At 47.4% G+C, this 27,300-nt stretch overlaps 1 protein-coding gene across 3 annotated transcripts in view; it reads right to left on the bottom strand.

The window, feature by feature from the left end:
• Nucleotides 1-27,300, bottom strand: part of LOC121453284 (protein patched homolog 1) — a 58,356-nt gene that overhangs the window by 15,595 nt on the left and 15,461 nt on the right. For 2 of the 3 annotated variants that reach the window (XM_041659927.1, XM_041659929.1), the window contains exons 3-18: nucleotides 23,796-23,985; nucleotides 20,980-21,049; nucleotides 20,781-20,872; nucleotides 19,206-19,404; nucleotides 18,787-18,908; nucleotides 17,920-18,067; nucleotides 16,834-16,965; nucleotides 16,324-16,479; nucleotides 15,412-15,510; nucleotides 14,830-14,950; nucleotides 13,057-13,169; nucleotides 9,263-9,381; nucleotides 8,120-8,522; nucleotides 7,424-7,733; nucleotides 2,370-2,512; nucleotides 381-564 (exon numbers count right to left, since the gene is read on the bottom strand). In XM_041659927.1, coding sequence (XP_041515861.1) covers nucleotides 381-564; nucleotides 2,370-2,512; nucleotides 7,424-7,733; nucleotides 8,120-8,522; nucleotides 9,263-9,381; nucleotides 13,057-13,169; nucleotides 14,830-14,950; nucleotides 15,412-15,510; nucleotides 16,324-16,479; nucleotides 16,834-16,965; nucleotides 17,920-18,067; nucleotides 18,787-18,908; nucleotides 19,206-19,404; nucleotides 20,781-20,872; nucleotides 20,980-21,049; nucleotides 23,796-23,985 — 2,601 coding nt within the window. Of the gene's footprint in view, nucleotides 1-380; nucleotides 565-2,369; nucleotides 2,513-7,423; nucleotides 7,734-8,119; nucleotides 8,523-9,262; nucleotides 9,382-13,056; nucleotides 13,170-14,829; nucleotides 14,956-15,411; nucleotides 15,511-16,323; nucleotides 16,480-16,833; nucleotides 16,966-17,919; nucleotides 18,068-18,786; nucleotides 18,909-19,205; nucleotides 19,405-20,780; nucleotides 20,873-20,979; nucleotides 21,050-23,795; nucleotides 23,986-27,300 lie in introns of all 3 variants that reach the window. The other variant, XM_041659928.1, reaches the window with a different exon arrangement.

Raw genomic sequence — 27,300 nt, 5'->3', positions numbered from 1 at the left:
AAATCCCTTCAACACCAGAGTTGACAAAGTTAAGATAAACATATAATCCCTAGCGATAAAACTCGGCAATAGTAAAATAACACTCAGCATGGAGGCGTCCCCCACTTTCACATGGACCAGCTGGCATCACGAGAAACGCCTGGCGTTCGAGCTACAAAAGGAGGTTAGAAACGCTTATTTCTCAAAGTGAGAGTACAGGGCTGTATTCCATTACACACCCTCATCTGTCTCCCGGAGTTTTAAACTAAGAGAAATATATTGTTCTATTTACACTTTTGAACCCTGGGTAGTGTCAGTGAAGGAGGCTGTTGCTGAGCTCCAGGCAGCAGCGAAAGGAGCCTCTGAGAAAGCCCAGCCTCTCTGGACAGACGGCTACTTACTCCTCAGCCTGGTCTCCGGCATGTAGTCGGCTTTGTCGTGGACCCACTCTGGTCGGTGAGGCCGGATGTTGGCCTGGGAGGCGGCATAAGCCACGGGGTCGTTGCTGACCCAGGCCGTCAGGTAGATGTAGAAAGCGCTGGGATTAATGATGCCATCTGCATCCACCAGACGCTGTTTAGTCAGCTACAAAACGGGAAGAACAGAGGTCATTCAGAGTGGGCTGTGGGGTAAAACACACTCCTGCTGGGAGACCAGAGCTTTGTACCCACTTTTCCAACAAACAGCAGAATACCCATGGCTTGACAGTGCCCCAAGTCCCACAAGAATACCTTTGATGTCTTTCAAAATGCACTTATTGGGGGATGCAATCACCAGTGTGTTTACAGCAAACACACGGTTCTGCAGATGGCCCAGGAATTGGCTGAACCAATTAAATCTGAATGCTAAAAGAGACTGTCTGCAGCCAAGACGGGTAAAGAACAATCTGGAAAAACATATTTATAGGAGGGGCGGGGAGGGGGGGGGGGGAACCTGGCAAGCATCCCCATCCACGTCTGTGTGTAGTTAACCTCTGTTGTTAACACTGAAGGAAATACCACCCAGTAAATGCAGGGGCTATAAAATAAAACAACATCTGTATAAATTTTGCTAACACAGCCTCCGATGACCTGCACGTTCAAAAAATGCCCACTGCCAGAGAGGGGAAGACAATGATGCAAAGCCAGGGCCTCTCTGAGTAATCTCACTTCTGAGCCCTGGTCAGATTCAGGGGCCACATATGCTCCCACAGTAGATCTTGTGGGCTTTACTCGAGTCAAAGACACTATGAGACGAAGTGCGGATTATAAATATGGTAGATACACCGAAAAAAAATTTCCTGTTTACTTTAGGTCCAGGCCTCCTTCCAACGTTCGGTCTTTTTTAACAAAATGAAAATCACCAGTGACAGCAGCTCACAGAGAAAGAGTGTGGAGGAATAAAGAGCGTGGAAGAGAGGGAGAGACGTAGACGGCAGGGATCTGGATTCAATTAATCCACGGGATCGCTAACAACTGTAGGTCCTCAGACTGTCTCTGGAATTACATAGCACAGCTCCTGGCCTCCGTGCACGCGGCATGCTCTTCTTTCTCCCGGGAGAGGAAATGGTATCTTGGTGCCTGGCCCCACCACAGGCATCCCACAGACTCCCTGATCCCTAAGTCCAATTCAGTATGTCTCTGCTATCCTGTCAGGCAGGCTGGTCTGCCATACCCTTGTCAGACCCGACAGCCTGTTGCATGCCACTATAAAGCACCAAACCTCACACTCCACAATGACTGAACCATGTACTTTGTAAATCTGTCGCCTTTAGCGCCAGCAAAAGGGAGAAGATAGTATACAGGGCTGCCGAGATGATTAACACGACAGTTTCTGCCCAAAGACAGAGAAAGCAAACTACTACCCACAAAGAGTCCTAGAACTCACTCCAAATCCAGGGTGCAAATGTACCCCTGAACATGCCTGAGGAAACCAAATATGCTAGAGTCCAGGTGCTTCAGATACAGAATACTATCAAAGGGAAGAGCTTTCACTCCTGAGGGCTGAGCAAGGTGGGCAGTGTGCGTACCCGTCTGCTATGTTCAGACCACAGCAAGCTGCCTGTACTCACCATCTACTCTTGGGCCCAAGTGACCTCTCTGATCTCCTAAGCTGCCCACCCACCCAACCACAAATCCATTATTGTCCCCTGTCTGAATACACCATACTGATGAGCATTACAGGAAGAGTCACTGGGAAAAGCCTGCACTGTCAACACCATCATCGCTATGGCGTCCGTCCCCTCTCTTGACAAGAAGGGAAAGGGAAGCCTTCTGGCCGGCTTGGGGTCACACAGTTACCACCTCCTATCATTTCAGGTCCTCACGGAACAACCAGGGAATGCCACCCCGCCAGCCCAGTTTCCGCAGGTCAGCTGCCCAGAGGTTGTTCACAGTGGAACAGTGGGATACCTGACTGATGTCGATGGGCTTGTCTCGGCTGCCGGTCTGCACCAGGAGCTTGTAGGCGAGGACCCCATCGTCCGACCCATTTTTGTAATTGTTTGGCATGATCCTCCCAGTTTCCCAGTCACTGTCAAAGGCATCCTGAAGTCCTGTGAACAGCAAACGCGTACAACACATTAAAGCCTGGACCAAGAAAGAGGGCCTGGTTCTGAGGGATTACGCTGAGGACAGCGGGCAGGGCAGGGGCCCCATCTGCAGCTTTCTCTCAATTAAGAAAGGACTGCTGTGCTAACCAATCGCTGCTAGGGGGACAAGAAAACACATGGTTTACTCAAACTAAGGAGCGAAAGTCCAAGAGATGGATAGATGGCTCAGGGCCCTTGCTGTTCTTCTAGGGAATCCGAGTTCAGATCCCAGAACCCACTTTGGAGGGAATACAACTGCCTGAAACAACAACGGCAATGCCTTTTATTGTGCATGTATGCGCGCGCGCGCACACACACACACACACACACACACACACACACAGAAAGGGGAGGTGGAATGGTAGCACAAGCCTTTAATTTAATCCCAGCACTTAGGAAGCGTAGATGGCGGATCTTTGTGAGTTCAAGGCCAGCCTGGTCTACATAGTTGAGATCCAGGACAGCCAGAGCTACATAAAGTAACCCTGTTTTAAGAAAGGAAAGGAAAGGAAAGGAAAGGAAAGGAAAGGAAAGGAAGGTCCCCCTTTTTTTTCCAGACAAGGTCTCACTGTGTATCCATCCTTGCCTGCCTTGGCCTATACCTCAACCTCACTATGTAGATGAGGCTGGCCTGGAACTAACAGAAATCCACCTGCCTCTGCCTCCCAAGTGCTGGCATGAAAGGTGCACACCACCATGGCTATAGCTCAACTCTTTTTTTTTTTCCTTTTAACTTCATGACTATTCCATCAAGCAGCAAGGGAGAAGAGAAAGACACACACTACATCCATTAACCATTTCATGCCACACAGGGAGCTACGTCAGGGGTTCCCCAACAGGACCAGAAGTTCTACCGAGAGCAGTAAAATCCCATTCAAGCTCCCAACCTCCAACTGCAGCTTGGCTGCCCCTGGAGCCTGGGCGAGCAAACACGGCTCTGACAATCTGATCCATCTGTTTGACTTGTGTAGCTAATACAAGCTGTGGGTTCTGCTGCCAGGTTGTGTAAAGATCACAGCCAACACCTATTCACTCTCCTCCTGTTCTCTTCCTCTCTGCCACCCTTCCATGGGGAGAGGTATGTGGGGGGAGAAGGAACACGGGGAAATACCTCAGGGCGAATTTGGATCTGTTTGAGAACAGGAAGCCACAGGCCAATACAAGGAGGCTCTATGAGAACAGATGACAAACCGCAAGCCCTGGGAGGGGAGGAAAAGAGCTTTCTGGGCTTGGGGGATGGGGAGCCCACCAGCTCACCACACACAGCTGGGCTTGGCCTCTGTAATCAAAACCATCATTACAGACCTGACACTTTGGCTACAGCTGTAAAGAGATAAGCGTGTTGGACTAGAAAACAGGGCCCTGGTGACCCAGCCTTAGGGTCTAAGCACTGCCTGGAGGGCTCTCTCCCCAACACCCCCACCAGCCCCCTCCCCAGTAGACCCCTAAGTCCCAGGTGCTCAGAAGAGCCCTGTCTGTGCCTGCTGTGTCAGATACATCTGCTTAGAGAGATGTGTTTTACTTCATTTCAGGACAGGACTAGGGGGACTTCAAAGACAAAACACAAATTAAACAACAAAAATATATGCTCTGTGAATGCTTAGCATGGTGAGGCGTTTGGGGTTGGGGAGCGGGAGGAAGTAGGGATGCCCATAAAACAAAAGCTCCCCTCCAACATTATTATGATGGGGGCATTGTCTCCAGGATGTAGGCTGGGTCACCCGTGGGCCTCGTACTTCAGGGGCAGGGGCAGGCAGACAGAGGGACCACCAGCGTGGAAATCTCCAGTCTCAGACAGACTTTTTCACAGTAAGGTTCGCACAGGCAGCAGTGAGCAGATGTTATTTTATGATCCAAAGTCCTTCCCCACCCCCATCCTGGAAAAAAAATAAACAGAGAGGGAGGACCAACCACTCCCCAACCCCCTATGAGGGGCCTGCTCTGTTTGCCAAGCTAGGAGAGAGGAGAGCTTTTATGACTCCAGACTTGCAGGGCTCAGTGCTCAAGGGCTACCAAGGGCTATCCAGGCATCCACCTTCCTTAGCATTCAGTTCTAGAGCTCATCTCCTGAGGAGCCAATTAGCATCACCATCCCCACCCTACAGATGAGAGGACTGAGGTCTGCAAAGGTTAAAGGGTTAGAGCTAAGCTTTGAGCCCAGGCAGCGCAGAGCCAGCATCCACACTGAGAGAAACCCACACTGAGAGCAGCGTGCTGTTCACACAGAGAGACTTCTGCACTATCTAGGGATCCTGCAGCCAAGGCAGAACACGTTTCCTGCAATGTTGGCCCCAATGCAGTCTACAGTTACTGACTTCACGAATAGTTGAGTTCTTTCACAACTAGTTCAGTATTTTTGACTAACCACTGAAAATCTCAACTACCATGAGCTGGACACCACACACGTGCCCCTTGGCTGACATTTACATTCCAAAAGTTTATAGCAGAACCTTGTATTTATTTCAGCTTCAGTTCTTACTAGAAACATTTGACAGTCTGGGCTACAGGAATTACCCAAACATACAAGCCCCTAGAAGTGAAAGGATCATCTACTTTGTCCACGTAACTCAGTGTGAATTAAAAACGCCACCTGCACATGGCGCACAGATTTCAACTCTAACTTCCTTCACCTCCTTATGTGGATGTTCACGGTTGTCCTATGGGCTGGGGATAGACCTCAAAGGGAGAGTGCTGCCCTGGGTTCTACGTCAGAACTGACTTTCAAAATGGCATGAGATAATCCCTATATAAGCCATTAAATATTTTTCTAGGAGTGAAAATACAGAGTACCTATTGGAGTGTTGACCAAGGCCAGTGAGACGGTACAGCTGAATGGACTTCAACACGACATACAAGTCTCTGGAAGAAACGTCGCTGTGAGAATAACTGTTTCCTCCAAGGAAATATTCAGGGACCTGAGCAAACTGAGTGTTTGCAGGTCTGAAGAACGCCTCAGCAGCCAAGAGCCCTCCTGTCTGTGAGCAGCGCTCTGGACCCTGAAGGACCCACTGAGGCATCACAGCTCCTGCAGGGCTGTGGGATTCTGACGTGTACCAGTCTGGCTGGGTGCTGCTTGCTCAGTAACCAAACTGTAGTTCAAGTTACAGATATCTATGCATATGAATGTTTTGGGTCTTAATAGAGTTGGTCTTTAATACTGTCTAAGAAGACACCCTTCCCAGCCCCAGCCTACCTCACCAAAGGGGAGTCCCTGGCTGAAGACACTGGAGAGCTCCTTCTGCAACATGCTCCTCTACCCAGCACAGCAGACCTCTTTGTCATTTGTGGCAAGTTATTTGCATGTCTTTGGTCAATGTGTACGTGGGGGGGGGGGGTGTGAAAAGCAGAGACTCTGGCAACTGTTTGGCTCTTTGTTAATTCACTACTTAAAAAAAAAATAACGCATGGAGTGTAAGGAAATAAAACTTGGGGCGAATTCAAGTCAATCTCCAGGGCTTCCTGATGCTTTCTCCACCTTCCCCCAAAGTGGGACCTGGCACGTGTGTACGAGCAAATTCTAGTCACTGCTCAACACTGATTCCTGTCGGATCAAGCTGTTTATCACCTAGTGCAGACTTATAGGGGAAACTGGCTGCCTGATCTTTACATGCAAGAGTACTGACTTAAGACAAAAAGGGCACTTAAATATGTGTTTAAATAAGCCTAATTAAGTGGGAAATTAAGACAGCCACCGAGATAATCTAAGCCAACAAATGCTGGAGTTGCAATTATTTGGGTGCTCCAATAAAAGCACTTTTGCTTGGATTGTGTGGATAATGGTCCTGATTGTCTACTGCGCCCTGCCCATGTCAACATTAACAGATGTTCTGGGAACCAGTCAGCAGTTAAGAGCAAATTCAGTCCGCCTTACACTTCTCTCCAGCCTACTAACAGTACTTCCTAGAGATGCGCCTGAGAGGGTTAAAGGCGCTTGATCTGAGTTCGATCCCCAGGTCCCACATGGTGGGAAGAGGACAGCTGTCTTCTGACCTCAATATGCACACTATGGTGTATGTACACGGACACACTCACACACAATCTATGGGTAAAACGAAGGGAGGGAGGAGGAAGAAGAAGCAGGATTTGCCTCTCCATGAGACAGCAGGATGTGGGTAAGCATTTCTAAGTTCACCGCCAAATGAAAGGATGGTTGGTACGGAGCTCTTTGAAGACAGCAGTGTCAAAGGTCAGTGTGAAACACACAACCACTTCAGTGTCAGACGCTGACACAGGGAAGGCCTGGTAGGAGTGAGCGATCTTTACACTTTCCACTCTGATTCGCTAGGGACCCAAATTAAATAAGTACAAATAAAAGATGTCCAAAATATGCAATAGCTGCCCCAACCCACTGTTACAGTAGGCTGTAATTTAACAGACAGACAGCTCCGAAATCCCACCAAAGACTCCAGTTTCACTTGGTCACCAAAGTAGCCACCATCCAAAAGGAATAGGAGCAATAGACCTCCAGGCTCCCTGTTTTCTAATGTCTTTCTCCAGTGTGTGTTCACAAAAGTGTCAACAGAAGGGCTGTTATTCACATAGTTGTAAGTTGTTAAAGCCAGAGCTGGGAGACTGCCACTGAAGGGGGCTTTCTACAAAACAGGCTGGAGAGGCCCTCAGGAACTAAGAGCATTTGTTACTCTTGCAGAGGACCTGGGCTCGATTCCCAGAACCCACACCTCCAGTCCCAATGCCCTCTTCTGGCCTCAGGGACCAGATACACACATGATGCACACACATACATGCAACACACACACATGTAAGATAAAGCTGCTTCATTACGATGGAATACTTTCATACGGTGGACAGAAGGCAATCACTGTCTGGGAGCCTGGGGCACAGCAGGTGAACGGTGGCGGCCTGCCGTAAACCTACCTTGGAGCCAGTCTCTGAAGTAGTGCAGCCACATTTGGGGAAGTTGCTTGTTCTCCTCCAGCATGACATACTTCACATTGCTGAAACTCTTATGAAGGTCGTAAAGTAGGTGCTGGATGTTGGGGTAGTCTGCTTTCTGGGTGACTATGTACATGTTGTAGAAAGAAAAGTATTTGAACTGCGCAGCTATAAAGTCATATTCTCTGGTTTCCCGAGGGACAATGTCCGTGAGGTCCAGTCCATCTCTCACTCGGGTGGTCCCATAAAGGCTGACCCCCAGCAAGCCCAGGAAGAGGAGGATCACCACCACCTGCAACAGAGGGAAGGGCACTGGATGAGATCCAGAAACACATTCCTGATTCCTCCAATACCAGCACCAACTGCTTCCTTCACTCCACATAAACAGCCCAGTCTCCCAGAGGAGAAAACAAACCACACTAAATCACCTTTTTAAGTAATCTCACAAAGAATGAAAATATATATAAAGCAAGGGACACATTTATACTCATAGTACTATCTGTTTCACAGAGCCTCCCCATGTAGGAGTTGGCTCATTAGAGGGGCCCTGAGGTTTGCAATCTGATGCTGGCGGGCCTGTCCTGAGCGCACACGAACATGATGATGATGGATCCCAAAGGTGCCAACAGTTCACATATTTCTCTTCCAGGCAGGAAGCCACACACGGTGAAAGGTTACCTTGGCTTTGGGTTTCAAGAGGAAAGGAGCGTAGTGCTTCTCAGCAAACGAAGACAGCGTCCACTTGGTGCAGGGGGGCTCGAGGCAGTGAAGGCTGGAGTCTGAGAACTGGGAAAGCAGGTCCCGGGTGGAACTGGTGCTCTCTGGGCTCTGACAGCTGAGGGTGTCCTGGGTGACGGTGACAGGCTGCACGGAGATCTCGGATCGGGGCTCGGCGGTAGTGTAGTACACGTGAGTATGAGGGTCGTACTCCGTGCGGAGCTGGACGGTGGACTGCATGGTGATGTGGGTCTCGTGAGCAAAGCTATGGCTGCTGTAGGGCGGTGGTGGGCTGTAACGGGTGTTGCTGTGAGGCTCGGTGTAGGCCTGTGGTTCAACCTGAATCACCCTGCTTACACAGGGGCTGAAAGAGAAGAAGGAAACACACCGTAGTGTGTGGTCATGAGGGAGAGAAGGGGCTTTCACATCTGCTGAGCACCGATGCTGGCCACTGACACCACAATCTGTTTCTCTGAAAGCATCACCTGACTCCTTTGGACACAGATGTAATCCGGTCTAAAACAAAGGCATAGTTGACCCTGAAATAGCAGAACTCCAAAGATCTAAAAAAACTAAAAACAAAATCTATCACCCTGTGTTTCTTTTTTTTTTTAAATATTTATTTATTTATTATATATACAATATTCTGTCTGTGCATGTCTGCAGGCCAGAAGAGGGCATCAGACCTCTTTAGAGATGGTTGTGAGCCACCATGTGGTTGCCGGGAATTGAACTCAGGACCTTTGGAAGAGCAGGCAATGCTCTTAACCACTGAGCCATCTCTCCAGCCCCCAAGAATCACCCTGTGTTTCTACACAAGTGTTTTTCAGCATTCCTCTGCTCCACAGAGCTACCAAACAGTTCCAAACAAACAGGTTCACGATGGAAGAAAACACTACAACTGGCAGAATCTCTAAGGAGGTTTCTGGGCATAATCAGTTTGGGGAGGAGGAAAGTGTGACAGTTCACACGTGCTGAAGAGTCCTCTGTCTGCCCTTTCCTGTCCCCATCACACCAGCCCACACAGTTAGCTACATCCCCTTCAGACTCTAAACAGTCTTTCTAAGCCCAGTAGAGGCCCCAGGACCCTGAAAACATACATACCTGGTAAAACAGCAGAAAATATCCAATCTCCTGTCCTCTCGTCTATATAAATCCATGCTGAGAATTGCTGGGAAAATGAGCAGCACCATGGCAAAATTGAACACCACCACCACGGCAGCCTGGAGCAGAAATGCAATTGAAGTCATCAATACACCTCCCAGTTAGCACGGTGCTTCATAAGCAAGTGTGTACCATGTGCATGCAATGCTCACAAATGCCAGAAGAGGGAGTCAGATCCCTGGGGCTGGAGTTACAAGCAACTGTGAGCTGACACGTGGGTGCTGGGAGGAGAACTTGGGCCCTCTGAAGAGCAGACAGGGCTCTTAACCACTGAATCATCTCCCCAGGACCCCACACAAACACATTCTGGATATTAATCTCTCAACAACTTGCTGCTACCTAGAGAAGCAGAGCTACCAGACAGTGCATGGTCTCCCTCTTCTCTCCCCACCACTAAAACGCTGTGTATAACTGAAATGGAAGAAACCCAGAATTTATACAGGCTAGAATGAAACCATTACCGACTTACTAACCTAACCAGATCACATCTACAAAGCCAGGCAAAGAAAAGACTTGAGAAGTTTTACCTCAAAACAAAAAGAAGTATTTTCCTTCTAGAACGTTTCTAAGAGTTTCCACAACCCTGATTAATAATCTGTATATAAAGTAGATCAAGTCTAGCAACGTGTCACCTTTAAAACATGAAATAAAATTTCACACATGTCCCCTGAGGTTTTTAATAGGCATGTTCCAAATAGCCTCGGGAGCAGCTTGTGGGAGCAACAGCCAAGGTCAAGGAGAGTTAAGCAGAAAGAAATTCCTGTGTGTGATTATAGTCTGTAGAATAAATAAGTATGGATTCAAAAGCCACTCTATAACCTAGAATAAACACAGGGTTAGGTTCTGCAGTACTTGGGCAAATCTCCTGCTGACCTAGTAAAAATTGCAAAATTGGGCTGTTATTAGGCAAAGTCCACAGGGCATCCAAATGCAGTCCTTGTTCTGAGAAGTGGACAAAAAGCAGAAAAAAGGAACTGGGAGGGGATGCTAAATAGCCAAGAAATAACCAGAAATTCATTTAAGAAGTAAAATCTCCTAGTACAGTTCTCAAAGGATAGTTTCTGAGACCGTCTCAAAACAGGAAGATGGGCTGGGGCGAGGAAAGGAAGCCTGGCCATCACTGGTACCAAGAATTAAAAACCAGGAGACACTTCACAAAGGGCTTTTTGAAGGGAGTATAGGTTTATGCTCCAGGTGGAACAGCGAGCTGGAGGAGATGCCCTTCAATAAACAGCCAAGTCTTCTACATCACACCAACTCTTTCCTGAGTCGATTTTCAAAGGATCTTGTCAACAGAACAGGTTAACCAGGGCTTAAATGTGTTTCCTTATAAAGCAGCATGTATGTGTGACAAGCTCCTGTCACAGCTGTGACGGGAGACGCTATCTAGGATCTGCATCCCTTCTCTGTGAAGTCTAATCTGTGCTGGGTGCTGGAGAAGCCAAGAGAGCAAAGACAAACCTTGCCCTCAGAGCCACAAACCAATCGGATCCAAGGCTGAACGAGAGGTGCCATTTTAAAAGGCAGGTCCTCAGCAGCTCAGGCGGTGAGCGCTTGTGTGTTGGGGTGGACAGAGTGGCTGGTCCAAGAAGGCTTCCTGAGAAAGGTTTTGAAGATGAAGATGAGGTCCAGGAGGGACAAGAAAGAGACAAGGCAATAGAGGAACTCCTGACTCAAACCACTCAGTCCTGAGACAGGTGATGGGAGGTCAGGCTGTCCACAGGCACCCACTGTGTTCCTACAGTAACCAGGATGTAGCCAGTTGGCCACAGACAACCAATTACCTAGAAAGACGGGCTTCCCAGTCTTTCAGATTCAAATGGAGGTATGATGCAAAGTCCTCATCTTAACTGGTTTGGATGCTCTTGCTGGGGCTGGTGACTCCTGAAAGGGCATACTCACACTAAGTGTGGACCACTGACCAATTAGATGCAGGGAATTCTGGGAAGACTAAGACTAGAGATTTTCCATGCCATCGGTCATGCCTTGGCTGAATCCGATTAGCCTTTTTAATTCCAGCCATGTTTACAGCTCAGGAGTAGAATGCAGAGATAAGTCCTAGGCATCTCTCAAGAGTGAGGGCAGAGACTCCTGAGCCACTAAGGCTCACAAGGGCACAGGGAGCAGGTGTAGCCACGGCAACACTCATCAAAAAAAAAGTCTGACAGGCAGCTATCTTTGCTCACTCAGATGAAAGCAGAGGGATGAGAGCCCATAGCAATTCCCCTTCTAACCTATTTTTTGACAATGTGTTACGTATTTAGAGGAAACCATTTTCTGCAAAGAAAACAAATGCCAACATCCCCCATGGGTGTCAAAAACTTAAAAGTAACTAGCAAGAATTTCTCAAGACAGAGTCGTCTCTGCAAAAGAAGACAAAACCTTAGAAACAACAAAAAGAAATTCTAAGTAAGACAGAGAATCGATGGAAACAATTTTGGCTGTGGATTGAATCCAGCTACTTTGCTTGAAGATGCTGACCCACCCCCGAAGCACCTGCAGTGGCCCTGCTGAGACACCTGTGGCAGGATCCTAACCTAAAACCTTTTACTGGCTTAAGAGTGGTTCACTGGTAGACTATTTCTTTGTGGGGTCCTGAATTAAAATCCCACTGCCACAGACAGAAGGGGTGGGGCATAGAGAGAATGCTCAGTGGGTAAGGGTAGTCACTCTGAAAACCTGAGGACCCGATTTCAAAGTCTGCTGTGTAACAGTTTCCTCCAGAACTGAAACATTCTATCAAAGAGCTATCAAAGTCCCTGAAACTGAAAGTATCAGATCCACTAGGCCCCCTCCCTGCCCAAGCGAGCAGAGCCAAGCTGCAAAGAAGACCCTGAGATCAAATCAGCTGTGTAGAAGAGGCAGAGGTTTAGACTAGGAGTTATCTGTAAAGGACACAGCCAAACCTGCTGAGCTGCCTGCAGGCTGTGCAGTGGGCTTCAGGTTCCTAGCTTTGTGAGCTGTTACCCATGCTGGGGTGGGCTCTGGTGACGTAGCTGTCTGCTCCTGTAAGTAACCCCTCACTGATACTCCTGCAAGTAGCAATCATTGGTTCACCAAGCTGGACTTTGGTGGTCTCTGTGCTCTGGTCTGTGTCACAGGTTCCCTGTGTGGTGTGAGTGGACACGCATGTGCTGCACTGCCCCAGGAAAAGCTTTTTCACACAACCAGTTCCCAGTATCCACATAAAAAGTTAAATACGGCTTCCACTTCCTGTAATCCCAGCATTGGGATGGAGCTTCCTGGTCATCCAGCCCAATGGCTGATAAGCTTTGGTTCGGTGAGACAGCAAAGGAGGAAGACACCTGATGTCCTGCTCTGGCACCTGTGTGTGAGCCTACACACCCATATGCTCACAGTCACATACGGGGGGGGGGGGGGGGGGGATGACACAAAATAATGAACATTTAAAGCAAACCTTTATCATTAGAAGGAGTAAGGGTCTTGCTCTTGTGGGGGGAGGGGGTTCACTGAGGAACAACACTACAATGAAGGCTGACCAGAAGACAAGCTATTTCTTTGAGGGAAGGAATGCTACTATTTTGGTCGGGGGGGGGGGGGGGGGGGGGGGGACGAAGTTTCATAAGGAAAAAAATCCAAATGTCACAGTGGTTTATTATGGCACAGAACTCTCTGGGCCCCCTCTCTCTGGATACTCTTGGTGGCTACAGGTGACAGACGCACATACACAAAGAAACATAAAGTACTCATTTCGGCCCTGTAAAGGTGCTTACCTTGGGAGAACTTAGCGCACTGGATTTCCTAAAAGGCTTTTCTATCCTCAGGGAGAGACCACACCGTGGGGTGTCATTAGGGGAGGAGAGTTTGCCTTGAGGAACCACCAGTACTGAGAGGAGAGGAGAGCCAAGAGTGAGGGAAAGAAAAGGAGCGAGCGAGCGAGCTGCCGCAGAGCTGACGGAGCAGAGCTAGGCGGGCACAGCGAGGGAACAGGTGCAAGCGAGCTGACGTGGAGCAGAGCAGAGCGAGGCGGACAGCGAGGGGACAGGGAGTGGGAGAGAGAGCAAGAGCAGAAGGCTTCATACTGCAGACTCCAGAAGCAGCTCTATTCCAGAATCAGCCGCACACGATCGAGAGTAGACACAAGAAGAGCGTGTAGCAGATGCATGCCTGTGCCAACTGCTTCCTGAAACCAAGGCCATGCATTTCTTCCCTTATCTTTTCCATTACGAACCCTTGGTTATTTCCATTTCCTTGCAGCTCTGTCCAGTTTCAGATTCGACTTTACTTATGAACCACTGTTACCTTTTTTCCCATAGACGTTTATAACGCCAGGCCTCTTCCTGGTATCTTTTTTTTTTCCTCGGGAGTTGGTGCTTGTGACTGACAGAGAACAAGCTCTTCTCTCAGTCTCGGATCTTAGACTAACTGTTAGGGAGGCCTTGCACCTCACCCCCCCGCAGGGTCTCTACTGGTAGCGAGATGAAGCTCAAATACCCAGGGGACCATTTCTACTTAAGTGACAAATGTGTATTTAAAGAGTATAAATAGGGACACAATGTATCATCTGTCACCTTCTCTTCCCATGATCAGCACCTGGTGATGAGCAGAGCCCATGAAAGAGTACAAACTTGACAACAGTTTCACACAAGGACATCAAAGAGGCTTCCTCCAGGCAGCTGGCCACCTCATAAGTTTCCTTAAGACAGCCTAGTCTAAGAAGAAGAGAGACAAATGCTCCCTTCAGCCGAAGCTTCAAAACTTGAAATTAATTCAAGAAACTTCTACCATGTCATGAACTACCCAAAAACCTGCTGCTCTGGTTGCTTCAGACTTTCTATGAACTACGACTACTAGGTCTAGCCCAGGGAATAGACTCTTCAGGCTGACAGCCTGGGTATGGGAGGGCCTGGTTGGGAGGAGGCTGTCAGAGTAACAAGGCCTGCAACACAGGTTTTGCACACACAGTGAGCAGCAGGCAATCTAAGCTTGCTTAAGCAGCCGGAGAAGGGAACAAGGAACCACAGAGGACAGGACAGAAATGCAGAGGCCAACAAGGAAAAGGCGGCAGGACACAAGGATCCCCAAGAGATAACCCTTGCAGGACATAGCCAAGTGGCCAACATACTCTCATATAGTGTGACGGTCACTGCCTGCCAGCAACCCTAGCTGCATACTCCAGTGGAGTCTTTTACAGCCTTGAGGTGGGGCTGTTGAGGGAGGGGAGATACGAGGTGACTGGAAGGGGGTAGTCTAGAAAGAGGAGTCAGCCAAGGAGGACTTCGGGGAACATCCCTGGGCCTGCTGGCCTACACAGCACAACTCCACAAGTGAACAGCTCCTGGATGACAAGGTGTAAGAAAGCAAAGAGCCCCAGCACTTGACCTGGGAGGAGTACCAGGTCATGCCTTAAAGCACCTACCCAGCAGCACCATGGCCCAAATGCTGTTGGCATGCACTTGATCTGCAAAATCAGCGCTAGACTCAAGTGAAGCAGAGAGGAGACACTAACCAGACAAGCCACAGGGACCTGCCCACTGTAAACCCACCTGGAGGGAGAATGCTCGCAGTGCAGGAATAGGGATTAAGGCAGCCATGAAGAAGGCGGTGACGTTGCTGATGGAGGTGAGGGCCACGCTGGCTCCTGTGCGCTTCAGGCACTCCCCGGTCCTGTCCTGAGGAAGACAAACCACAGTACTGAGGGCTGCCTCTGAACTAGCTCCCCCCTTAGAGGATGTGGTGGCGCTTTCTAGGATTGGCTGTTCTGGGTCTGAGGAACCTCCAGCACCAGGTTCTGCTGATGTCTCCTTCAACGTCATGTGTTCCTCACAGTTACCATCACCCGAATGGGAAAGTCGAAGACAATGATGACTTAATGCAAACCCGTAGCCAAAGAAAACCACAGAAACAACCTTGGGCTTTGAGAAGAGATGGCACAGGAGCATGCGGCACAATGCTAAGACCCCCACATTTCCATGGGTACCCTAAATGGGGCTCTTGGCGTTTCTCAGAGTGACGTGTCATTTGACTTGAGACTGACCAGACAGCAGAAAAACTACAGGACAAATGCCAAGGAAGAGAGTGGGCTCTGAGAGTCCCCCCCAGACATCCTTCTTTCCTCCGACTGTTACCTCAAACGGGATCCTTTTATTTTGTCCTGTTTCACTGAAGGCGTGTGCCAAGAGGAAGACGTCGTCCACACCGACACCAAGAGCAAGAAATGGCAAAACCTACAGCAAACACAGGCAACCACAGCATTAGCCAGGGAAAACTTCACAGGGAAACATGGCTGCCAGTGCCCCACAGGTGCCAAAGGGGCGTTCAGGCCAGTTTGGTGGACAACATACTTATCCGGAAGTCTGCATCCCTAAAACCTTTCAGTTATGACTCAGAGATGTTCTCACAAGCTTCTTTCTAAGGTCTAGGTACAATAACTTATCTTAGAAGTAAAAATGAAAAGCCAGCTAACTCGTATCTAAAGCTGTGGTTCCTAGTGATCCCCAGTCCAGCATCAGTGCGAAAAACTGAAAATATAAGACAGTACCTCCATATAGACCGGGTCCAGCCATCTTTGTGTTCTCAGTGTGATTCTAATGCTTACTGGAGTTTAAGAACCAGTAAATTATATACGCTATTCTCAGTGAATGTCTCTACCTACCAAGAGCATCTCTGAACTAAAAAAAAAAGTACGAATGTGTATCTGTGTTATATGCACATGGTGTGTGTGCGTGCGTGCGTGCGCCACACAGCCCACTGTACAAAGGTCAGAAGACAATTCTGTAGCCTGTTCTCTCTTTCCACCTCTTATATGGGCTCTAGAGATGGAACTCAGATGGCCAAATTTGCATAGTAGGCACCTTTACCTACTGAACCATTTTTAGCCCACAGAACGGACTGGCCCAGTGGGAACCAGCCCTCCTGAGATAAATGGCATCCTCATGGAAAAGGCTTTGCAGATTCTTTAGGTGAGATAGACACACAGGGGGCCGGCACGCTGGGCAAAGTGTTGGTCAGAGGGCAGCGATGAACGGTCCCTGCAGTACCTGAGTTGTTGCAGCGTTAAAGGAAATCCCGATCAAGGAGCAGAGGCCCAATCCTGCAGCCACTGACAGTGCAACCAACAGGACGCCAGCCAGCCCCACGGCACCCTGGGACTTGGAGCAGTCCCAGCGCAGCATGGTTAAACAGGCATAGGCAAGCTGCAAGCAGAACAACAGGGGAGGGGGGCGGAGGGGAATGGAGAGAGAAGGTGGGGGAAAGACACAAAACAAGAGCCAAACATTAGAATGTGTAGGGATTCTAATGTTTTCCCCCTCCCATTGCCCCACATCCAAAGGTAGAACCTATTAACTCCAACAAATAAATCTTACACTACAAACATCACACAACAAGGCTGAGCTGTCCCTGTCTTGGGTGTCCTTGGGGGTGTACTTGTACGTTAGGGGCAGCAGCTAAAAAGCAGGTGCCGTCACAGAAAAGTAAAGAGCTAAAATTCCAAAACAAACAAGCTCAAACCAAGTTGACCACCCCACCCTGGGGGAGCCCAGAATTACCATCAGTAGGTAGCCACTGGCCACACGGATGACACTGACGTCAGAGAAGGATTTTAGGATGTCGTCCAGCGTAGTGGTGGTGAAGGAAAGCACCTTCTGCGTGGAGTTTGGGGCAACGCTTTGATGAACCACCTGAGGTCACAAAACAAGGGGCTAAATTCCCGAAAGGAACTAAAGCATCAACATGCTTCACCAGCACAGACCTTGGGGGAACACCACCGTGCACCCTATACTGTTTGCTGATACTTCACAAGGTCCCATGTGACCTTAAGTGGTCAGAGGAGGAGGGAAGAGGAACCTCCCTCTACAGTGGGTTACAGGGATCAAGGGAGAGCAGAGACCAGAAAGACACCCAAAGTGTGTTACTTTGTAACTCTAAGACACCTAAAATGTGTTACTTTGTAACTCTAAAAAACCCAAAGTGTGTTACTTTGTAACTCTAAGGTTCTCTCACCCTCCATAGCCAGAGACTGCTCCTTCTTAATCCAAAACGACTCATTCTTATAAATCCCACCTCCCCCACTTCATTTGCTGGCCACTTTCAAAAGGTCACAGGCAGCTCCATAGAGGTCACTGCTTGGGAAACAAAGGCCAGTCTCCTGTCACATGACCTGACCAAGGGGCCTGCAGCTGTGAATAGATTCTGTCTTGCTAATGTTTTCCAGACACCTTTTCTTGCTCACCCAGTTTTTTTTTTTTTTTTTTCACATTGCTATGCCTGGACTCTGGAGTTCACAACAGTTACTAGGCATGTTTTAGGACATCCCTGCTAAGAAAGAGTGTCTCTTCAGACACTACTCCTAAGTCTTAACACAGCTGGATAAAGAAAAGCTTGTATCTCATGCAGTACTCAGAATTAAAATGTCTTGAAAATTAATCTGAGGGAGGTGGTGTAACCCCAACAATCAGGAGACTGAGGCAGGAGGGTAAGGTTTGAGACTGCCTGGGCGGCACAATATTGTGGATACTGGCTGACTCAATAACAAAGAAAACCCCACTAAACCTAAGGGGAAACAATGTTTCCAATGAGGAGATGAAGACTGGACTAAGTTACAAGCTGTCCCTGACATCAAGGCAGGGGCTCACCTCCACGTAAGTCCTCTGCCATGCCTCCAGGATGGCTGCCGCCCTATCCTCGTTCCAGTTGATATGAGAGACATACTCGTAACCTCTGAAGTGCTCGTACATTTGCTTGGGGGTCATTAACTGGAACATGGTTTGCAGGGCGTGAGCGCTGTGTCAGGGTAAATGGACAGAAGGCAGGTCAGCACCGCCAGCAAGCAGTGTGTGCGACGTGAGGTCCCGCGTGACCGCCCCCAACTCTCCCCCAGACTTCATCCGTCCTCTGTGCGCACATGTTTCCATTCAAACAAGACCAGGATGGTTATTGTATTTAATAGATTGATGTACCATATTAAAGGTGTAACCTTACAAACCTTTTACAGATAGACCCCAAAATTAAATTAATAGGCAATTTCCTTTCTCAGTTCCTATTCCATGAAACAGGAAGGAGAGGGGAGTAGATAGCTTGACCAGATACACTGGGTTCAGCCACGCACTCTCTCTGTGCAGAAATCCCAGAGACAGTGTCCCAAGGGAGAAACCTCAGACGGAACACCTGACACTTGACTGACTGGAGTCCCCGGCTGCACAAAGGCTAACTCTCATATGGGCTGTAGTTCCTGGGCTTTGACTCTTGAAGCTCCCACCACTCAATCCCACACTATGAATGGATTTTCTTGCCCCACGAGTCTACATAAAGGCCAGACGTTTCAAAACCATGAAACAAACGACTACAGCTCCAGTGGAAACCACAAATCCATTCTAGAAAACTTTGCAAACTGGCCTGATGTGCTCATGCTCCCCCAGATTCACTGACCCTGGACAGCTAGCTAGGACTAACATGAGTCCAATAATAAATACAGGATGGTGTGGGGTACGGTGTTGGATTACCTGACCAGTTTTCCAGTGGCGTTCTTGACTGTGCCACCCACAATCAACTCCTCCTGCCAATGCATATACTTCCTGGATAAACCTTGACATCCACCATTCAAAACAAGGGCCACATCAAGAGGCTGTAATGAAAAGACAGCCACATAATTACGGGAATTAGTAGGCAGGTCACATGCCTCGTTAAAATCCAGTGCGTTAAGGGCTTGTTTGTTTCAGAGAAAACATTAATAACGAGACTAATGAGGGTTATGCTAAATCTTACAGCAAAACTTAGCTCTGTAAACAACTTTAGTGCCATACACCAAATTAAAAAAGAACAAAACTCATGGCAAATGAAATCTTTAAGATGAAAGTAATAGAGGAAGAGAATGAAATAGAAAAGGCTTTTCCCCCCACACACACACTCTCTGGAAACTCACTTTGGTTGAATTTTTGTTGGGGGCTGTGGCGGGGCAATCTGGGTCAGCCGGGTTGAGGCAGGGCCGGTCCATGTACCCATGGCCAACTTCGGCTTTATTCAGCATTTCCTCCCAGCTGTCCACTTGGTAGTTTATTTTCTTTAACTCTTCTAGGAATTCCAAGGGGTCAAAGTTTGTCCACCGCAAAGGGGGCTTACCTCTGCGAAAGAAATTAAGAGGTGAGGCCATGGAAAACCAACCGGCTTCAGACAGGCAGGAGGGCACTGTGGCTCCATCTGTGCAAAACAGGCTGTGCAAAGCAAAATTCTGGGACTTGGGTAAAAAGGGAAAATATATTGTTCCTCCCCAATAAAGCTATTTATGAACAAGTCAGGAAAAGAATTCATGACTAAAGAGGACAAGCAGGGAGCTTGCAAATTAACACAGATATCAGAGACTTTTAATCACCTAACGTTGTATTTAATATGTTTAAAAAGTTAGCCAATGAGGAGTGGACGTGGGTACTTCTAAGCAGGACACCAAGATCCAAAATTAAAAACCAAACAAGGGAATCACAATACAACATCAGTGCCTCCTAGTTTTAAAAGAGGCTTTCTAAATGTCACCAATCAAGTATCTGACCTGTAACCGTCAACAATTCATTCTTATGTGCCCTCTCTGGCAGGCTGGCAGTGGGGTGGGCAAGCCCCCCATGGGCTCCTGCCATCACCACCATCACAGCCACTTCCCCCACACTCACTTTGGAAACTGCACTGGTGACAGACCAGAAAGGCTTTTGGCTGCCTGCTATGTGGTTCAAACCGCACTGTAGCTGCTTAACCAGGCTGAAGTCATTATTCAGACTCTCCCAACCAGAAAACACAAAACCCCTTATTTCCCATCTAAAACTGTACACTGAAGGTCAGGGGATGGCCACTGCAAATTGCTTTTGCAGATATGTGCCGGCCAGGACGGAAACAATAACCCAAGCACTAACTCTTGCGTAATTAGCTGAAAAATGTCTACACTGAGTAACCATCAGTCTTTAAATGATGTGGTGTGTGTGACTCCCAACTGCCGGGGCTATGAAGCATCCCTTGTCATGGCCTTAACAGAGGGCGTATATCCCCCTTAAACATCATTACTGCAATCCCAAGAAGGGTTAATATATGACTTTGCTGGAAGATCTTGAATCTTATAGCTTCAAGTATTTCTTTGTGAAATGTACCCAGCAATAAATTCTCTTCTTAAAGGTTTGAGTGCTGGTCTGCGTAACCGCAAGCATTTTATAAAGAGTTTTTAAAAAATTGCACGGGCTGCTCAGTAATTTGCATTTTATTTGCATATAAATAGGTTGGTAAAAGTGAATGAAATTTAATGATGCCTACAGAACTGTTTTTGAAAAAAGAAAAAAAAAACATTCTGCTGAAGTCCCCTCTCCCCCCCCCACCCCCAACCATTCACTCAAAAAAAAAAAATGCGCTTGGAATTTCAATGTTTTTATTCCTCGTCCAAAACTGAAACAGAATAAACAATGATAAGGCACACCGGAAACTGTGACAGAGCCAAGCAATTCGACCCTGAGGCCACACTTACAGGAGGTACGCCGTCCCCGACTGCAACTTCGCCCCTTCCCAGAAGCAGTCCAGAGGTGTGATGATCAAGCAAGGGTAAAGGTATTCTATTATCTGTCAAAGCAAAAACAAGGAGTGCATTAGGCTAACACTCGATGCTGGGGTTGTTTCCAGAAACTGTGAACGGTTTTTCCCTCTTTGCAAACAAGGAAAGCATGTACCTGATCCATGTAACCTGTCTCCGTGATAAGTTCCCCTGATTTGTAGCACAAATGTTCCAACTTCCACTGCCTATTGGGATGAAAAGCAGAGAAAAGTAAAACAGAACACTTCTTACTGCAACGAAACGAGCTAAGAACTGGAGCAACAGGACTTATCAAAAGGCTGTAATTTCGATCACGTTGAAGCATCTGTCAAAACCAGCAGCGCTTTTGCCAAGCAGAAAGCTGGCAAGCTCGTTTTAATGAATAGATAACACTGGATCGTAATTAACATGTGGGGTGTTTATGTAAATGAACGCTACCCAAGTACTTGAAAAGTCTTGTTTCCTTAAGTGTTCTACCAATAATCTTGTTTACACCATTAATCTGCTTTTCCACATACATTAAACAACCTGCAGCGATCCAGTGACATTATCACAAATTCAAAATAAGTGGAGCTTGAGATAGTGTAGCAAGTGTTGGGATATCGTCAGGTGGGAAATCATTGCTGGCTTTTATTTATCTTTTTTTTTTTTTTTAAACCAGCAGATGTTATTTGTAGGTCAAGTCTGAAACATTCCTCCTCTTAAGCACAAATGTTAAAAGCAACCTCTGCCAGGTAGACTGCATGCATTCCCAGTCTGGTAGACATGACCTTAAACCCACAACTTTTTAATGTGTTTAGGGAAATAAGTGTTAATCAAAAATAAAAGGATATTTGGAAAGAGAAGAGATGGGAAACCAAAGGAATGAAAATAAAAACTAACACACACATACCCCAAACTGCTCTATTTTATTGGTCTTCTTAGGAGGCCTGTCTTCACCCTTGGTGCCCTCTTCCCTATGCTTCTTTCTAGAATTTTCCCATCTTTCGCTCAGTGCCCTTTAGAGAGTCTACCTTCTTGCTAGTAAGTTTTCTTTGCCTAATGCTGGTGAAAATGGCTCTTCATGTGGAGTCCTGGCTGTTATCCCATACCTGGGGTATGTAAGGTGGGCACTGCCCATGCCTGGCTTTGTCTATGCCAACCTGTGATTGTATTTCTCGTCCATTCACCATCTCTCCTTCCTTCCTCTTACTTATCTACCTGCTGATCATGTAGGTCTCTCTTTCTCTCCACACACTCATTCTCTCTCTCTCTCTCTCTCTCTCATACACACACACACACACACACACACACACACACACCTCATTAACTCTGTGTAGTGCCAGCATAGACTATCCAACATTACAAGTAGGTTTTCAATGCCATCTGATGAGCCAGTTCTCTGTGTTTGCTTGAGGAAGACACTGTTGATCATTCACTGGGTGTGGATCCAGAAGGGGTTTGAAACCTGGACTCATCATTTAATAACCTTAGGATCTTGGACAAATGCTCCATTTGATCTCATTTTAAGTTTTTTTTTTTCATCTAAAATACACATACATCGACTATGCAAGGGTTCGTCTTAGCGTCTTTTGAGAAGGATGTCACCTCACAGTGGGGAACCTTTAATCTTGTCCTCAAGCATGTGACTGGCACATGCCTCAGAGTGGGTCTTAACATATGATGTATGTGGGGTCACCCGGGGCATGCCAAGAGCTTTATAGGGCCTTTGACTGCAACTCCTGCCATCTAGGCCAGGCAGCTACCTTCTCCACAGTGCACACCAGTGGTGGGAGGACAGCAGGTTGCTAAGATCTGTCCACACCTTCCAAAGCTCACCTGACCTCCCCTGCTCCACCAGGGGCCATGCATGTGGTTCCTACCCTGAAGGGACTGACTGGATAGACAAGTCACTATAGATAAAGGGGGAAACAGATGTTGATTCTGTTCCAAAACTCCCTTAAAAGGTGTATGTATAAATCTACCTCACTCAGACATCCCAGAGAATTCCCAGGGAAACTCAACACCCACCCCTCCATTTGCTCTGAAACTAATGTCACCTGTACATGCAAAGTAAGACTTCCTCCCCCTCCTCCTCCCTCCCTCTGCCCTTTACACTGCTGGCTGAGATTACACTATCCAAAGAAAGGTTCAGTAATGGAGATGGTTTACCAAGTGAACAAAATATTCAATTTGGGGAAAAAAATATCTTAAGCAGTGGGATAAAGATCAGCGTGTAACTCCTACAAGAGAACCACATCCATCTGTGAACCATGCCAAGATACTTAGTCGAAATACATTGCAGAAGAGATGGCTCAGAGGTAAAGCGCACTTGCTGCTCTTGCAGGTGACCAGGTTTGATTCCCAGCACCTATATGGCAGCGCACACTCTCTAACTCCAGTTTCAGACTGCACACCTGCACACATGAGGTACACTGACACACATGCAGGCAAACACGCAGATGATATGGTTGACCACATACCTAATCTCAAACATTCACATCTGGAAAGCTCTAGAATCTGAACTTTTGGACAAAAGCATCATGCCACAAATAGAAAATTCCATACAATGAAACTCCATTTTTTTGCACAAAAATAAGTACTAAAATATTATATAAGGTATATTAGAACATAAATCAGTTCTGTCTTCAGTCTTGGATCTTGCCCCCAAATAAATCCTATTATTTACATGGAAATATTCCAAAATAAATTTATTTTAAATGTTTGAGATACTTCTGGGTTCCAAGCACTTTGGATAAGGAAGATTCAATGTGTAGTATTTTGCTAACAACCTCTAAAAACAAACCAACAGGGGGAAGTGATCAATGGTAGCACTGTATAACATCTATGAAACCCTGGGTTCTAAAGTTATCAGAAAACTGTTGAAATCAACTTAATAATCCAAAGGCGAAGTTATTTCCGGAAGCAAGAGGCCTGCCTGCTGGCCGGTGCACACAGCACAGCTGGCCTTACCTGTTATACATGTAGACATGCACACGGCTGGCCTGCAGAGCCGAGTCCAGGTGCTGAAGGAGAGCCTCCGTGGTCAGGACGTTAGCGCCTTCTTCTTTTGGAGTTTGTATCATGAGTTGAGGATTAAACATAGCCTCTTCTCCTATCTTCTGCCGGGTATAATTTAATTCTCGACTCACTCGTCCACCAACTGACAAACATGGATAGGTATCGATCAGAACAGAACTCACCTCAAAACCATTCCCTAAAAGACAGGTTCAGTAACCGGGAACAAACTGGAGATGAAACTCGAGTGAACGGCAAGGTTGGCTTTAGGAATGACAAGTCTAATAAAAAATAATACTCTCTAAGCCCAATGCTTGTCAAATACCCAAATCTACTGGATGCATTCTGACCAGACACCACAGGTCTAAGAGAGGAAGGGATGGAGAAACACAATATACCTTTCTTTTTTCTGTGGACCAGAACAAAACACCTTTGGTCTCTTTTACTTATATCTACAATATGCCTACAGAACATTTTGTGATAAATGACACAATTTACACTCTTCTAAGCAATCTAGTAAAGGTAACAAGGGAAAGTTTCTCCTCCATGGAAAAGTCACAAGGAAGGCAGCCCGTGGGTGCTCAGAACACAACCCGTGGGCAGAGAGACTGTGATTCCAGTCAGAAGGGCCAGGGGAACTCCACAGCAGGGGAACATCAGGATCACCTGGTCAGCATCCAGAAAACACAGGCCTCAGGTTCTCAGTCCTCTGGGAAGGTGTAACCTGTCTGGAAGATCCCAGGTGCTGCTGGGCCTTCCACTGAGGCCAAGGAGGAACTCTATCCAGCACCGACTGACTCTTCTACAAGTTTGGCTAAAGCTAGGCATACTGGCACGCAGGCTCAATGATTTTTAAACCACTGACTCTGGATCTCCTTTCTGTGTACTCTGAACACTAAGAGTAAACCACACTCTGCTGAGAGGCATCTTGGGAAGACAGAGGATCTGCTTCCATGTGCGCACACACACACAAGGCAAAGAAAGCTGGTCTGAATAGTTCCCAAAGTCACCGATAAGCTCTGAGTTTCTGAGACACAGACCTCTGGCCATCGCTCGGAAAGCTCGGAAAGAACTTGGTGATTGTCACTTTCCCACGAGGAGGAATCCTTTTTCTTCAAGTTTAGTATTCAAGGACATAAACATTTGGTTTGGGAAAGTAAGTAAGTACTGAGAACAGTGGGGTGTTTGGTTCTCTTGGCGTATTTTATAAACAGTGGGGGAGGCTAGAAAGCAAACAATGGCCTCATTAGGAAAACGAGCGCAGACTCTTGAGCTGGCAGGACCCGATGCATGGGCCCAGAAGCCACCAAGGCCACCATGGAGCTCAGAGATGAGGCTAAAGGAGCGTATGGCTGTGGGAAGAGGGCAGCGAAGGGTTCATAAAAGGTATTCAAAGTGTGCAGATAGCTTGGGGAATGCCAGAGGGGGATGGCTGAGGCCTTTACCAAAGTCGTTATAGAAAAGCAGGACTAGGGGGTGTGGCTCGGGGCCTGCCTGGCATCTACAAGGTACTGAGTTCCAGCCTCAGCACTAGGGAAACTCGGAAGCAAGCCCTCTCGTCCTAACCAAAGACAGTCTCTTGTTCACTGTGGGCAGGCTTTCAGGCACCTAGCCAACTGAATTTGACATCTGCCTGTGTGGAAACACCGGAGCACCCCTGAAAAGCTGCAAGGCAACCCCACATCTGCACAACCTCTTCATTTCTCTTAGTGTTCTCACGTCTCATACCCCAAACCTGGACTCCCCTTGCCTCCTTGTGACCAGACCCTGCTGAGGACACTGTGCTCCCTTGTGTTTTAAAACTAAAACTCGGGTGACTTCAAATCAAAAGGACAACAATAATAATATTGATACTAATAATATATTTTTTTAAAGCTAAAATAAAAGCAAGCCACAAAGCCGAGCCCCTTTCTCCCCCAACACACAACTGCTTTTACAGCAGAGCTCTCTATGCGAATCAAGACCGTTTGACCAGACATGGGCCTTGGCCCACACATCTCCATTTACAGCCCTCGACACAAGCGCTCACAAAGATAAGAAATCCACTGCCCAGCACACGACACACTGCTAAGGACATCGCTGTGCACTTTCAAGCTAAACTCTCTGCATAGGGGGTTTCAGAAAGGATATTCTTCCAGGTGGTGCTAGTCACGCCTTTAATCCCAGCACTTGGGAGGCAGAAGCAGGAGGATCTCTGTGCGTTTGGGGCCAGCCTGGCCTACAAAGCGAGGTCCAGGACAGTCAGGGATACATAGAGGAACCCTGTCTCGGAGAAAAATTATTAAAAGCAAGCAAACAAACAGAAAGGAAAGTCTCAAAATAGAACAATGTAATTCATTGGCCCTGTTACCATCCTATAGTGTATGTTAAAATAAATGCATTTTAAGCAACTGAATATCCATTCTATCTTTGGGGTTGCATGTTTTTGTTTTCTTTGCTCTAGGGATTAATACTCATTATCTTTTCAAAAAGATTTAATAGTCCCAATCATTTATATTTGTGTGTGTGTATGGGAGTATGAGCTATGCACTTGAGTGTTGTACCCACAGAGGCAAGAAGATGACATTAGATTTCCCTAGAGCTGGAGTTACAGGTGGGTACGAGTTACCCAATGTGGATGCGGGTTACCAAGTTCAGGTCATCTGCAAAAACAGTACGCTCTCTTAACTGCTTAACTCATAACCGTCAGTTATGAATCTTACCTATGTGACAATCAGCACCAGCCAACGCAAGATCACAACCATCAGTGATAAAGTAGGCCATGCAAGCAGCAGAGTTGAAACTTTGCAAGAATGCACGCTGCGTCCTGATGATAACTAAAAGGCTTACCTGTGCCTCTGATGCAGTGACATTTTAGGCCTAACATTCATATTTTATTTATTTATTTTTAAGTCTTTGGGTCAGGGTTTCTCTGTGTAGCTTTGGAGCCTGTCCAGGAACTCGCTCTGCAGAACAGGTTATCCTCAAACTGACAGAGATCCGCCTACCTCTGCCTCCCGAGTGCTAGGACTAAAGGCGTGCGTGGCTACTGCCTGGCCTTTACTGAATATTATTTAACTGAGTGTTTTTGCCAGATGACTGGCTAACTCATCCACAGTTGTTTAAACAGCTCGGCTCACCCAGCCAGGATCTATCTCGCTCTGGGTGCACAGGGTGTGTGGCAGGTGGCGTGTACTAAGGAGTAGGAACACTTGGTGGACAGGACCAGGCACTCCTGCCTAAGGCTCTGCTCCAGGAGGGTTACAGGACCAGGGACATGAACAGACGATGCTAAGAAAACCATGCGTCATGAAGACAACTAAGGTGAGCTGGGAGACATCACGATGAAGCCTGATTTCTGCAAGGAGAGGGTGGCTGGAACCCGGTGAGAGTGGATGATGTCATTCATTGGCTTGCTCCAGGAGATTCAGCTCCTAGGGTAGACTAGGCACCACCAACTGCAGCAGTACTCACCCTATGC

This window comes from Microtus oregoni, unplaced genomic scaffold, assembly GCF_018167655.1.
Source record: "Microtus oregoni isolate MIOR12 unplaced genomic scaffold, Mior012 000011F_ref0000422, whole genome shotgun sequence".
Lineage (NCBI taxonomy): Eukaryota > Metazoa > Chordata > Mammalia > Rodentia > Cricetidae > Microtus > Microtus oregoni.
The sequence above is the reverse complement of the archived record's forward strand: the minus strand, read 5'-3'. Positions and strand labels throughout refer to the sequence as shown.